This window comes from Podarcis melisellensis (genome assembly GCF_964234715.1).
Source record: "Podarcis melisellensis genome assembly, chromosome: 14".
Classification (NCBI taxonomy): Eukaryota; Metazoa; Chordata; class Lepidosauria; order Squamata; family Lacertidae; genus Podarcis; species Podarcis melisellensis.
Window position 1 is genome coordinate 4,289,886 of NC_138546.1, and position 14,664 is coordinate 4,304,549.

The 14,664-nt window shown below is 47.6% G+C and overlaps 1 protein-coding gene across 2 annotated transcripts in view; it reads left to right on the plus strand.

Moving 5' to 3' along the window:
- The window catches only part of TMEM184A (transmembrane protein 184A), a 37,937-nt gene extending 25,745 nt beyond the window's left edge, over positions 1-12,192 (plus strand). For both annotated transcript variants that reach the window (XM_081889273.1, XM_081889274.1), the window contains 6 exons: positions 714-804; positions 934-1,009; positions 3,145-3,236; positions 4,782-4,951; positions 6,793-6,990; positions 9,899-12,192. In XM_081889273.1, the coding sequence (XP_081745399.1) occupies positions 714-804; positions 934-1,009; positions 3,145-3,236; positions 4,782-4,951; positions 6,793-6,990; positions 9,899-10,143 (872 nt within the window). In that variant the 3' untranslated portion in view covers positions 10,144-12,192. The remainder of the gene's footprint in view (positions 1-713; positions 805-933; positions 1,010-3,144; positions 3,237-4,781; positions 4,952-6,792; positions 6,991-9,898) is intronic.
- Positions 12,193-14,664: the final 2,472 nt, after the last annotated feature.

Here is a 14,664-nt window from a genome sequence, read left to right on the forward strand (position 1 = left end):
GGGTATGCAGCGGCTGGATTGCTAAACAGGGAAGACCTCACGCTGCAACATCTTGTTGCAGGCCACGCGGACCGATTTTTTTTGCATTGCCCATGAGTTTCACAGTCTTCAGTCTGCCAATAGAACTGCTTTCGTTTCGTCTTTTAAACACCTGCTGAAAACGTCCCTATTCTGTCAGGCTTATGCAGACGATTAAAAATACGTCTTTCCATGATAAGTTAGCTGATCTCTAACTTTTTAGATGGTTTTTATTGTGTGGCTTTATGTACGGCTGTTGCAAACAACTCTGATATACTTTTCATGAGCAGTGGTAAATATCTATACAGTGGTACCTCGGGTTAAGTACTTAATTTGTTCCGGAGGTCCGTTCTTAACCTGAAACTGTTCTTAACCTGAAGCACCACTTTAGCTAATGAGGCCTCCTGGTGCCGCCACGCCGCTGGAGCACGATTTCTGTTCTTATCCTGAAGCAAAGTTCTTAACCCGAGGTACTATTTCTGGGTTAGCGGAGTCTGTAACCTGAAGCGTCTGTAACCTGAAGCGTATGTAACCCGAGGTACCACTGTATATGGTTTTGTGTGGCTTTATGTACGGCTGTTGCAAACCACTCTGATATCCTTTTCATGAACAGTGGTAAATATATATATATATATATAGATAAATTGTAGGGTGGACTGTTTTTAACTGCCATTCTCTCTCCTTCTGTGTTTCAGCCTTCGTAATCTACAGCTTTTTGAGCCTTTGCTTTGAGTACCTCGGAGGGGAGAGCACCATCATGGCTGAAATCAGAGGGAAACCAATTGTGTAAGTTGCCATATTAGGCTGCTAATGTGGAAATGTCCACTGCTCCTCTTTGGTTAGCATTGTCTCCCTTCAGCATACCCTTGGCGCTCCTAGCCTGTATTGATGGGGGCTTGTCTTATCTTTTCCTAGGTCTAGCTGCCTCTATGGAACGTGCTGTTTACAAGGGATGTCCTATTCGATTGGATTCCTCAGATTCTGCAAGCAGGTGAGGCTCACAGGAGAGGCACTGCCTATCGCTGCAGCTGGACTTTTTCATCTCTGATGAAAATAATACAGTGGAACCTCGGTTTTCAAACTTTTTTTTGTTTTGTTAAATCATTTTTATTAATTTTCCAATAAAAAACATCCAATTAACATATCAAATCATAATAATCCAATTAAAATTTTAAAAAGATCAAATTATCATCCAAATTATAATTATTAATTTTTTGGGACTTCCCATAGTCTGCACCTTGAAGCATATCTCCAAATCTTTTAATCCGTTCCGGAACATCGTTTGGCTTCCGAAAAGTTCAAAAACCGAGAATCAATGGCCTGTCTGCAAAGACAATGGAAAGAAACGAAGAACAACAGCTCAGTAGCCATTTGGCTTCAGAAAATAATTTGAAAACCGGAGCAGTTACTTCTGGGTTTCCGGCGTTCGGGAGCCAAAACGTTCCAAAACAGAGGTGTTTGGGAACCGAAGTTTGACTGTACCTTCCAGGGAGCTAGCTGTGTTAGTCTCTTGTGGCAAATGCAAAAAGAGAGAGAGAGAAAGAGTGAAAAAAGAACAGCCTTGCCTCATCTTGTAGCAAAGGTTTTAATGATTTTCCTTAGACAGAAAGCATTTATCGTCCCTTGGAAGCTATGTGCAAGCATTGTTGTTGTTCTTGTTTCTACAGATATGCAAAAACAACAACAACGCCTGCATATAATACTTAGGGAGGATATTTAGGAGAACTTTAAGAGAAGGGGTGGACAAGAAATAGAAACAAATAGTGCTAGGATACTGAGACCTACAGGCATATGTGGTGGGACTGCTCCAAGGTAAAAAGGTTCTGGACAAAATTAACTTCTGAGATCTCATTGATAACTGAACAAATGATTCATTCCTCCCCTTGTCTCTTTTGAATTTATTTGTGCAATTGGTTTGAGACATGAATAACAGTTTCTCATCTTTTGATCGCGTCCCAGGCCATGATTGCCAGCTTTGTGGAGGCTTTTTATCTCAATAACCTGGATTACTAGTACAGTGGTACCTCGGGTTACATATGCTTCAGGTTACATATGCGTCAGGTTACAGACTCCGCTAATCCAGAAATAGTACCTCAGGTTAAGAACTTTGCTTCAGGATGAGAACAGAAATCGTGCTCTGGCAGCACGGCGGCAGCAGGAAGCCCCATTAGCTAAAGTGGTGCTTCAGGTTAAGAACAGTTTCAGGTAAAAAACGGACCTCCGGAACGAATTAAGTTCTTAATCCGAGGTACCACTGTATTCCAAAGCTTGGCAGATCGCCTTTGGGAGGGAAAATCGCATAAACTAAAGGGCTGGAGGGACCAAAATGCTCGAGGTCTCGTCTTTACTGTTTGGATTCATTTTATTTCAGATGCAAACACAGTGGCTCAGGAGCCTCTGGTCCAATGGGTTTATGCGAGTGTTCAGAGTTATATACAGGCAGCTCTCAATTTAAGCTGGGGTTATGTTTTGGGGATAGCACCTAAAGCCATAATTTACAGTGGTGCCCCGCAAGACGAATGCCCCGCAAGATGGAAAACCCGCTAGACGAAAGGGTTTTCCGTTTTGGAGGTACTTCGCAAAACGAATTTCCTATGGGCTTGCTTCGCAAGACGAAAATGTCTTGCGAGTTCCTGCGGGGTTTTTTCCCTCCCCCCCTTTTCCCCAAGCCGCTAAGCCGCTTAACAGCTGATCCGCTAAGCTGCTTATCAGCTGATCCGCTAAGCTGCTTATCAGTTGATCCGCTAAGCCGCTTAACAGCTGATCCGCTAAGCCCGCTAAGCCGCTAATAGCGCTAATCTGCTAAGCCGCTAATGGGCTTGCTTCGCAAGACGAAAAAACCGCAAGACGAAGAGACTCGCGGAACGGATTCTTTTCATCTTGCGAGGCACCACTGTATAGTCAAAACTCACTGGGTTCCATGGTGGGTGGGATTGCCAAAGGTTCCTTTACCCTGGATGCCTGCCACTAGCGCCCTTTTTATTTTATTTTAATTTGCCCCACGCATAAAGCTGAATGTGCACAACTTAAATGCACACAGGTTGCCTCTGGTGGTAGGAAGCGTGTGACTGTAACGCATTTTCACTGCCTTAATGTGCTTCAGCTGTGATTGTCCAATCTTTCTAGGCAACGCTGCAGTTCTGCATTGTGAAGCCTCTGATGGCTATCATCACCATCATCTTGCAAGCCTTTGGGAAATACAATGACGGCGACTTCAAGTGAGGAGAAGGGAGGGTGTGGGGCAAGGGCGGGTGGTTTGTATGGTCTGGGATGGTTCAATGCCTTGACAGTTTTCCTTGGAAGAGGAAAAGCTCAGGGCAGCTCTCTGGAAAAGGGTAAAAGGCAATTGAAATGCACAAAAAAAGCAGCTCGAAACCAACACTATATTATTATTATTATTATTATTATTATTATTATTATTATTATTATTATTATTATTATTATTTTATTTTAATAAAGCAACAAACCATTTTCACTTGGCTGACCCACCCAAAAATTTAAATGATTAAAAGCTGCTAAACTGCCGCGAGAGAGGAATGCAAATGGCCGTGATTTGATTACATTTCATGAAACCATGTGGTTTCACTGCATCCACAATGAATAGTGATTATGGACCTCTTTGTCCAAAGGAACCAAGGCAGCTTGAATCTCCTTTCTTGTACAGTGGTACCTCGGGTTACATACGCTTCAGGTTACATACGCTTCAGGTTACAGACTCCGCTAACCCAGAAATAGTGCTTCAGGTTAAGAACTTTGCTTCAGGATGAGAACAGAAATCATGCTCTGGCAGCGTGGCAGCAGCAGGAGGCCCCATTAGCTAAAGTGGTGCTTCAGGTTAAGAACAGTTTCAGGTTAAGAACAGACCTCCGGAACGAATTAAGTACTTAACCCGAGGTACCACTGTAACTTGAATCCATATTCCATGTGACAGCCCTTAAAAATTTGAAGAGGGCTATTGTACCTCCTCTCAGTCGCCTCTTCCCAATTCTCTCGACCGTTCCTCATCAGGCTTGGTTTCCAGACCCTTGATCGTCTTGGTCGCCTTCTGCACACGTTCCAGCTTGTCAACATCCTTCTTAAATAGTTGAGGGGGTTTAAATGAGAAGCAGGATGGAATCAAGCAGTGGCGTAGCGTGGGGGGTGCAGGGGGGGCCGGCCGCACCGGGCACAACATCTGGGGGTTAGGGTTAGGGGGCGCAAATCCACGGGTTAGGGAGCGCAAATCCACGGGTTAGGGGGCGCAAATCCATGGGTTAAAAGGTAAAGGTAAAGGTATCCCTGCCCATACGAGCCAGTCGTGTCCAACTCTAGGGTTGTGCGCCCATCTCGCTTAAGAGGCCGGGGGCCAGCACTGTCCGGAGACACTTCCAGGTCACGTGGCCAGCGTGACGAAGCTGCTCTGGCGAGCCAGCACCAGCGCAGCACACGGAAACGCCATTTACCTTCCCGCTATAAAGCGGTACCTATTTATCTACTTGCACTTAGGGGTGCTTTCGAACTGCTAGGTGGGCAGGAGCTGGGACCGAACAACGGGAGCTCACCCCACCGCGGGGATTCGAACCCCCGACCATACGATCGGCAAGCCCTAGGCACTGTGGTTTTACCCACAGCGCAAATTACTTGCCTTGCCCCGGGTGCTGACAACCCACGCTACGCCACTGGAATCAAGCACAGTCCCTTAAGTGATTTGGTGAAAGGAGAGGGATCTAAATGCAATGATTGTCTGACGCTTGGTACCTCCGTGTGTGTTTTATGCTTCCCAGCATTCACAGTGGCTACCTCTACATCACCATTATCTACAACTTCTCCGTCAGCCTGGCTCTCTATGCTCTCTTCCTCTTCTATTTCGCCACCATGGAGCTCCTGCGACCCTTTGAGCCGGTCCTTAAATTCCTCACCATCAAGGCAGTCATCTTCCTCTCTTTTTGGCAAGGTGGGTTTCCGTCTTTCCGTCTCCTTCAGAGGCAGCACCTCCTCTCTTCTGACTGAGCAAGATCTGGGGGGAGAGCCAGTGCTGTGTAAACATTAAGAGGGCTGGGCTGGGACCCGGCAGGTCAGGGTTCGACTCCCCACTTGGCCATGAAGTATCTCGAGTGAGCTCTTTGGAGAAAGGGCTGGAATAGGAACGAAGGCTTTTGAGACTTGGCAGCTAAAGCCAAGGACGTACCTGGCAAAGGTAGGCCCCTGCCATGGGCTCAGGCCCAAAGGGGCATGAATATCATGCTAGTTCCTTGCCCCAGAAGGGAGGAAGTGGAGTATTTGTGCCACGTAACATGGAGGTGTCTCTACTACAGTCGTATCTTGGAAGTCAAACAGCTTAGTTCTCAAACGTTTTGGGTCCCGAACGTCACAAACCCAGAAGTGACTGTTCCAGTTTGCGAACTATTATTGGAAGCCTAACATCTGATGGGGCTTCCTTGGCTTCTGATTGGCTGTAGGAGCTTCCTGCAGCCAATCAGAAGCCACACTTTGATTTTCGAACGTTTTGGAAGTTGAACAGACTTCTGGAATGGATTCCGTTTGACTTCCAAGGTACGACTGTACTATTCAAGTAGCACTGGTGGCAGCAGGCACCAGCATCGCACCAATCCGGCTCCAGAGAATTTGCCCTTCCAAAGTGAGAGGGCAATGGAGCTGTGAAGGTGGGGGGAGCCAGGATAGTCATTGTACCTGGGGGGGGGGGTTATTGTTTTGTCCTTTTGATTTAATTATTTACTTGTGTTTTATCTTGTACTTTATTCTGTGAACTACTCTGGGATCTCTTGATGAAGGGCGGTATAAGGAAGGAAGGAAGGAAGGAAGGAAGGAAGGAAGGAAGGAAGGAAGGAAGGAAGGAAGGAAGGAAGGAAGGAAGGAAGGAAGATACAGGCTGAGGCTCGGCTAGGCTCTCTGACATTGCTTGCAACACCTGGAAAAATTACTCCCCCCCCCCGCCCTGTCTCTCTGTGTTTAAAAATAATGTGAAAAAGGATGAGAGACTAATTCATCGTTCACCCCATCTGCAGATGCCTCCCTTAAATGCTTGAAGAAATACAGTCGTACCTTGGTTCTTGAACGCCTTGGTCCTCAAACATTTCAGTTCCCAAACCTGCAAACCCAGAAGTGTTCCAGTTTGCGAACGTTTTTCGGAAGCCAAACGTCCGATGCAGCTTCTGCTTGAGTGCAGGAAGCTCCTGCAGTCAATCAGAAGCCGCACCTTGGTTTTCGAACAGTTTTGGGAGTCGAACCGCCTTCCAGAATGGATTAAGTTTGAGAACCAAGGTACCACTGTATAGGGAGCTGCCTTAAAGTGATTTAGGTCAGAAGGAAAATGAATTGATACTGATTTATATTTATATGTAACTTTGTATTCATGTAACATTTTAATATGTATATATTTTTGCAATATTTTGTTTGAGTTGTTCATTGTTGCTTCTGTTTTGTACACCGCTTAGAGCTATTTTTCATATATGAAGCGGTATACAAATGAAATAATAAAATCAAATAATAAAAAATGAAACCCGCACTGACTGGCAGTCGCTTTCAAGGGGTTTAAGGCAGGTGCAAGGGATGGGCGGGGGGAAGGCAGCAATACAGCTCTTTGCCAAGGGTACAGGGGAGTCTGGGTACATCTCTGGCTAAAACCCTGGTGGCAAAATGATGTACCTCACGAGATCCTGGTGACATGCAGAACTGTTCCGTGGACCTGTGGGAAACCCACATGCGCCAACAGGACTTGACAAGCCACCTAATGCTTGGGTCGGTGATAAATTGACAAATATTCCCTTTGCACAGGGATGTTGCTGGCTATCCTGGAGAAATGCGGGGTGATCCCAGAGGTTCAGATCATCGATGGGAACACGGTGGGAGCCGGGACGGTAGCAGCCGGCTACCAGAACTTCATAATCTGCATCGAAATGCTGTTTGCTGCCATCGCCCTCCGATACGCTTTCACCTGCCAGGTGTACAGGGAGAAGAAGGAAAGTGCGACATGTGAGTGTTCTCAACAAGGTTGTGTTCTTCTGAAGCTAGCCTTCTGCCACCTGGTTCCATACAGATGTTTGGGGCCGCATCTCCCAAATTGGCTGGGGCTAATGCAGTCTTAAAACATCTGGACAGCACCAGGGTGAACGAGGTCGCTTGAAGTCAGGGCTTCCCAAACTTGGGCCTCCAGCTGTTTTGGGACTACAATTCCCATCATCCCTGACCACTGGTCCTGATAGCTAGGGATGATGGGAATTGTAGTCCAAAAACAGCTGGAGGCCCAAGTTTGCGAAGGCCTGTTTTAAGAGTACAGGGAGATGGGAGGCGGAATCAGAGGAGCAGAGAGAAGCCAAACCTGGAATTGTTTGTTTCTTTCCTCTTATCGTTACACTATAATTCATAAGTGCGAAGGATGGATGAATAGTGGTACTCAAGTAGAGGATGCGCTTGTGTGAAATAACCCAGTAACAGGGCTCTGCACCCTGGATTCAGAACCAGATATAAATCTTGCATATTAACTGTATTTGCATGCTTTTGTTTCTGACGTATACTGTACCGTATTTTTCGCTCTATAGGGGAAATGTGTGTGCGTCCTATGGAGCGAATGCAGGCTCCTTGGCTTCAGCGATAACAACGCGAAGCCTCCGAAGGGCAGAGGGAGCACTCCCTCCGTGCTCCAAAGGCTTTGCGCGGCTATCCCTGAATCCTGGAGAGCGAGAGGCGTCGGTGCGCACCGACCCCTCTCGCTCTCCAGGCTTCAGGGATAGCTGCGTGCAGCCCCTCCGGCGGGGAGAGGCTGCATGTGCTATGGCTTTTTTAGCCCCATGCAGCTTCTCCCGGGAGGGAGAGGTTGCGTGGGGCTAAAAAGGAAGCCAAAACAGCCAGCGGGATCCATCCCGCTGGCTGCCTTGGCTTGTGACATAGTCGTGCGCAACCCCTCCGGCAGGGAGAGGTTGCGCGCAGCCTGTACGCAGCTCTTAGGGGCTGGGGGGGGAATAAGATTTTTTTCTTAATTTCCCCCTGAAAAACTAGGTGTGCCCTGTGGTCCGGTGCGCCCTATGGAGCGAAAAATACGGTAAATGCTTCTTGGAAACAGAGGTTTTTTTGGCCTAGGGGACAGGAGAGAAAAAAGACTAAATTGGTCAGGAAATGGGTTTTAGAGAAGGAATCTGGAGCTGTATTGGCAGACTGGCACCCCCTTCTTTGACTGAGGTTACCTTAGCCTTGTGATGCCATCTCCTCCTTTCCCTTTATTAAGGAGGAAACCAGCTTTCAGGTCAATAAAGAAATTCAAATAAAAGTCATCAATCTGACGGTGAACAGCACTTGGCTCTTGAGATATTGAAGGAGCTTTTCAGCTTTTAAGGAGGTGCTGTCTGGCAGCTGACGCTTAGGAGGCATTCAGTCTTTTTCGGGGAACAGTGTTTGGAGTGTCATTTCCCCCCAGCATAGGTGCCAACTCCCTGTGGCCCTGGGTGCCATAGCACCCACAAAATTCCCCATGAAGGCGCCGGGCACCCACAAATTTAGGTGCCAGGGCCATGCACATTGCATGGCACCCACGACACTGGACACCCAGGGTCGTGGCACCAAGCTGGCCCTTCTGCCCCCTAGATTGCTATAAAATGGAGAGGGAGGCATGGTTTATAACGTGTGTGGAAGGAAAAGGCTAGAATCGTTCTGCCCGGACACTGAGGTCCAGCTCTGAGGGCCTTCTGGCGGTTCCCTCCCTGCAAGAAGCCAAGTTACAGGGAACCAGGCAGAGGGCCTTCTCAGTAGTGGCACCCGCCCTGTGGAACGTATTCCCACCAGATGTCAAAGAGAAAAATAACTACCAAACTTTTAGAAGACATCTGAAGGCAGCCCTGTTTAGGGAAGCTTTTAATGTTTAATAGTTATTGTATTTTAGTGTTTTGTTGGAAGCCGCCCAGAGTGGCTGGGGAAACCCAGCCAGATGGACAGGGTATTAATAATAATAATAATAATAATAATAATAATAATAATAATAATAATAATAATAATAATAATAATTAAATAGGGCTAAAGTAACCGGAGACTGGGGCAGAATTCTTATTTTAACATGTTTTGGGTCTTTTTGAACAACTGGTGGCCCAAAAATACTAAACGACTGGTCCTACATAGTGCTGCTGTTTATGATCTTTGTTTTCTGGTAGTTTTTCCCAACCTGGTGCCCCCAGATGTCCAACTCCCACCAGCCTCATTGTGGTCCAATGGTAAGGGTTGATGAGGGTTGTAGTCCAACAATGTCTGGAGATCACCAGGTTGAGGAAACTTGCTTTTTGAGAAGGCCTTTCTTAGTTGCTTCTTTCTAAATATTATTATTATTATTATTATTATTATTATTATTATTATTATTATTATTATTACCTCACCCATCTGGTTGTGTTTCCCCAGCCCCTCTGGGCGTCTCCCAACAGAATATTAAAAACATGATAAAACATCAAACATTACAAACTTCCCTAAACAGGGCTGCCTTCAGATGTCTTCTAAAAGTCAGATAGTTGTTTACTTCTGTGACATCTGACGGGAGGACGTTCCACAGGGTGCGTGCCACCACTGAGAAGGCCCTCTGCCTGGTTCCCTGTAACCTTACTTCTCGCAGGGAGGAAACCGCCAGAAGGCCCTCAGAGCTGGACCTCAGTGTCCAGGCTGAATGATAGGGGTGGAGATGCTCCTTCAGGTATACTGGACCGAGGCCGTTTAGGGCTTTCAAGGTCAGCACCAACACTTTGAATTGTGCTCAGAAACATACTGGGAGCCAATGCAGGTCTTTCAGGACCGGTGTTATGTGATCTTGGCAACCGCTCCCAGTCACCAGTCTAGCTGCTGCATTCTGGACTAGTTGTAAGCATGTTTACATGATTACACTTCTCTCATGTCCTCCTCTTGCTCACAGCAAACCTTGCCCCGATGCAGAGCATCTCCAGTGGTCTGAAGGAGACCATGAGCCCCCAGGACATTGTCCAGGATGCCATCCACAACTTCTCCCCAGCGTACCAGCAGTACACACAGCAGTCCATGCAAGAGGCTGGCGAGCCGGGCCAGAACGGGCACGTGGAGCCCAAAGCCGATGGCCAACACATCAAGAAGAGCAAGAACATCGAGAAGAGGGTGCTGATAACCTCTGACGACGAGCTATAGGGCACGTCTCGCAGGTGGGAACCATGGTGGGCTTTGTAGGAAAGACCTCCTTGCCACCTTCCAGCTCAGTTGCTGCGGACAGAACCGGATATCAGATGGGCTGGCCGACGTGAGAGAAAATGGAGGTGTCGCCACCAATCCCGTCAATTGGCTATTGCCTCGAGAAGGCTCAAATACTTGGAAAGTTGGTTTCTCAAGCCCTCCCACTTCTTCGCGTTTCCTCGGCCTTTGCGCTCAACCCATTGCGTGAGCCTTTTCCTCCTGCTTTTGGGGATGCGTCATGAGGGCACAAAATGGCGGCATGTTCCGGAAAGTTCCAAGAGGTTCTGGAAGATGGCTTAGAATGCCTCCAGCCTCTCTCCTATTGGCTGAAGCAAATATAGTGTAGTGGGGACGACTTTTCTCAGTTGGACTCTGAGCGACAGCTCTGGTTCCAAGATGGGAGTGGGCTGGGGACTGGCTTGGAAGAACGGGGAAAGGCCAGGATTGCGGGACCAGAAGTAATGGTTTTGAATGAAAACTGTGCCCCAACAGCAATATAGTCTGGGTTTGGTCCCATGGGAAGGAATGAAACAAACTGAAGTTTTGAGTGGGGAGCTGCAATGGCTACAGCTGAAAGCAGAGGCAAGTGGAAAGTGAGGAACTCCTTACGGAGCAAATGAAGACTTCAAGGAAGCTTAAAAATTGCTATTCCTGGTCCATTCTTGGTGCTAAAGGAAAAACCTTTTTTAAAAAAAAAAAATCTAAAAAAAATTTGGGGTGTGTTGGTTGAACCCAGATCTATCTCAGTAAAGCCATTTTAGCGAGACTGATCTGCTATGGATCAGGAATTTTGGCCCTGTATCGGATTGGTGGTGGTGGAATTGAAACTGTTTCCTGGAGAGGAAAGCTGAGGACAATTTGACCACATAGTAGAAAGAATGTAGGCAGAAATCTTTGCTGGGTTTAACACAGACACACACATGTGTGGGCTCAGTTCTGGCTCCCACCATTGTGGAAATTCCACACATATAGGGGGCAGCATAAGAACTGCCTATGGCTCTCCCCTTGGAATGTAGAAAGGAAGACTAGCCTATGGACCTCTAATCTTGTGCGACTCCCAGCTCCCCATCAGCTCCAGAGAGCATGGCCAATAGCTGTAGTTTCTGAGTCACCTTCAAAGGCAGCCCCATGTAGAGAACATTGCAGTAGCCCAAGCAGGAGATGACCAGAGCATGTACCACTCTGGTGAGACAGTGCGTGGGCAGGTAGGGACTCAGCTAGCATACCAGATGGAGCTGGTAGACCTTGGATGAGGAACTGGCCATCTTCATGGACAGTTGAGTGTCCAAAATGACCCCCAGGCTGCCCACCTGGTCCTTCAGGGACACAGTTACCCCATTCAGGAGCAGGGAGTCCTCCACACCTGCCCACCCCTCTTCCCCCAGAAACAGTTCTTCCATTTTGTTGGGATTCAACCTCAATCTGAAGACCGCCATCCATACTCCATACACTTGCACTTCACTGCCTTCAATGGTTCCGATTTAGAGAGGTAGAGCTGGTTATCATCCACATATTGGTGGATACTCAGCCCCAACTCCCTGATGATCTCTCCAAGTGGCTTCATGGAGATGTTAAAAAGCATGGGAAGGGGGACAGAGCCCCAAGGCACCCACAAGTGAGAGCCCAGGGATCTGAACACTTATCCCCCCAACATCACTTTCTGGACATGGCCCAGGAGAAAGGAGCAGAACCACAGTATAACAGTGCACCCAAAACCCAACTCCTCTAGATGGTCCTGGAGGCTACCAGGGTCAATGGTACTAAAAGCCGCTGAGAGATCCAGCAGAACCAGGAAACAGCTTTCACCTCTGTCCTTAGCCTGCAGGAGATGATTCAAGATTCTGTTTGAACAGCACAACTTCTCTATGCAGTGATAAAATGTATGTAATGCTTTATTCTTTGAATGTTGCATCTTTTACAGAGAGGTGGCAACTGCTGGGAGTGTAAACTTGTACATTTTAAATTATTTATATAAAAAGGCTTCTAATAAAATGAAGGGGGGGGGAACATTTCTGTGTGCATTGTCAAATCACTGTTAAGTATTTCCCTAGCAGGCAAACCCGTTCTCTGAATAGGAGTCCTCTGTAACCCAGGAAGGCACAACCTGGGACTGGGAGGGATCAGCAAGCTGCCGGGAAGCCCCAAGGTTTGCAGAAGTACAAAGAAATCTTTGCAGGGAAAAGCTCAAAATGTTCCAACCGAGTCAGAACTTCCTGAGCTCAGGCAAGCAAGACACTTTAGTACAGTCATACCTCGGCTCCCGAATGCCTTGTTCCGGTTCCTGATCTAAACGCGGAAGTGAGTGTTCCGGTTTTTAAACATTCTTTGGTAAGCCAGATATTAAATACAATAATTCATCAAATACTAAAATATTAATATCGCTCCTCACTCACCCTAGTCAGCAAGCAGCAGAGCACATTCCCTTGCAGATTGTTGGGAGCAAGCTGATGATTAGACTCCTTTAAATTAAGCAATCCAGTCTGGCTTGTTCCTGGTAAGTTTCCCCTTTATTTCCTAATAATAATAATAATAATAATAATAATAATAATAATAATAATAATAATTTATCATTTATAGCCCGCCCATCTGGCTCGATTCCCCCAGCCACTCTGGGCGGCTCCCAACCAAATATTAAAAACACGATAAAACATCAAACATTATGAACTTCCCTAAACAGGGCTGCCTTCAGATGTCTTCTGAAAGTCAGTTGTTTATTTCCTTGACATCTGACAGGAGGACGTTCCACAGGGCGGGCGCCACCACTGAGAAGGCCCTCTGCCTGGTTCCCTGTAACTTCCTGCAGCCAATGAGAAGCTGTGTTTGGGAAGTCAAATGGACTTCTGGAACGGATTCTGTTCGACCTCCGAGGTATGACAGTATATGGTTCAGGGGTATTCTGGCCAGGCCAAAGAACCAAAGGGGAGTGTAGAGCAGGACTCCTAAGGGGTGTTGCCTGGGCAGAGTTCTGAGGGCTGGAAACAGAAGTTTGGAGGGTTGCATGTGCCCCTCAACTCCTGTTTGAGCCTGACACAAACGCTACTGCATTTCAACTTTTGCTGTCTGCCTCGAGGGCCCCTAGGTCTTTCACTTAATGCTGGACACAGAGCAGATTAACTGATGGATTTTGTTGTCAGGGTTTTAAGCGAGTAGTCACTATTGCATCTTTTCCTAGACGCCCTTGACACAACTAGGTAAAGGGACCCCTGACCACTAGGTCCAGTTGTGGCCGACTCTGGGGTTGCGGCACTCATCTTGGTTTATTGGCCGAGGGAGCCGGCGTACAGCTTCCGAGTCATGTGGCCAGCATGACAAAGCCGCTTCTGGCGAACCAGAGCAGTGCACAGAAACGCCGTTTACCTTCCCGTCGGAGCGGTACCTATTTATCTACTTGCACTTTGACGTGCTTTTGAACTGCTAGGTGGGCAGGAGCAGGGACCGAGCAACAGGAGCCCACCCCGTCGCGGGGATTCGAACTGCCGACCTTCTGATTGGCAAGTCCTAGGCTCTGTGGTTTAACCCACAGCGCCACCAGCGTCCCTCGACACAACTACTAGTGCTCTAATTAAGTGTGCATGACATCTCCTGCCTGGAAGCCTAAGGCTGCTAACAAATTAAAGCCCTTCAGGCTTTTCCCATTAGCTTTCTCCAGCCCTTCTCGTCTCCCCTAGGAAGAGCCCTGTTCCATGAGGCCACAGGCCCATCATCATCTCCAACAGCTTGTTCCCCACCGTTGCCAAGAGGAAGCTCACAGGCAGGGCTTGTGCTCTCCAGCAGCTGTTGCTCTGAGGCACACCGTGGAGATGATTGCCGGAGAACTTGAAAGCTTGTTAAGGAGGGGTAGCGTTTTAATTAGTCCTATGAAAGGCAGGATCGCTGCGGTTTTTGGAGTCCCCCAACAGACTCTGCTACCTGCCAGCTTTTGTTCATTTTGGTTAGACTACGCAAATGCAGAGTGGGGGCTGGACGCCCTTCTTCCATCAACTGCTGCTGCCAAACATTTTGCTCTGCTTTCCTTTGGGGCAACCCAGGACCTCCAGACACACAGCCCAAGCTTCTGCCCTGGGGAGGTCACTTTGGTGCTGCTAAACACAGCAGTTTGACTTCATCCCTGCAGACACACTCCATAATCTTCCCGAGGCAGACTGATGTCAACCATCTAGGTCATGGGTAGGCAAACTAAGGCCCGGGGGCCGGATCTGGCCCAATCGCCTTTTCAATCCAGCCCTCGGATGGTCTGGGAATCAGTGTGTTTTTTTACATGAGTAGAATGTGTCCTTTTATTTAAAATGCATCTCTGGGTTATTTGTGGGGCATAGGAATTTGTTCCTTTTTTCCCCCCTTTTCAAAACATAGTCCGGCCCCCACAAGTTCTGAGGGACAGTAGACCGGCCCCCTGCTGAAAACGTTTGCTGGCCCCCTGATCTAGGTCTTTCATGTAGCCCTTCTGGGCTCTGTGTAAGCTTTAGGAAGGAAGGCACC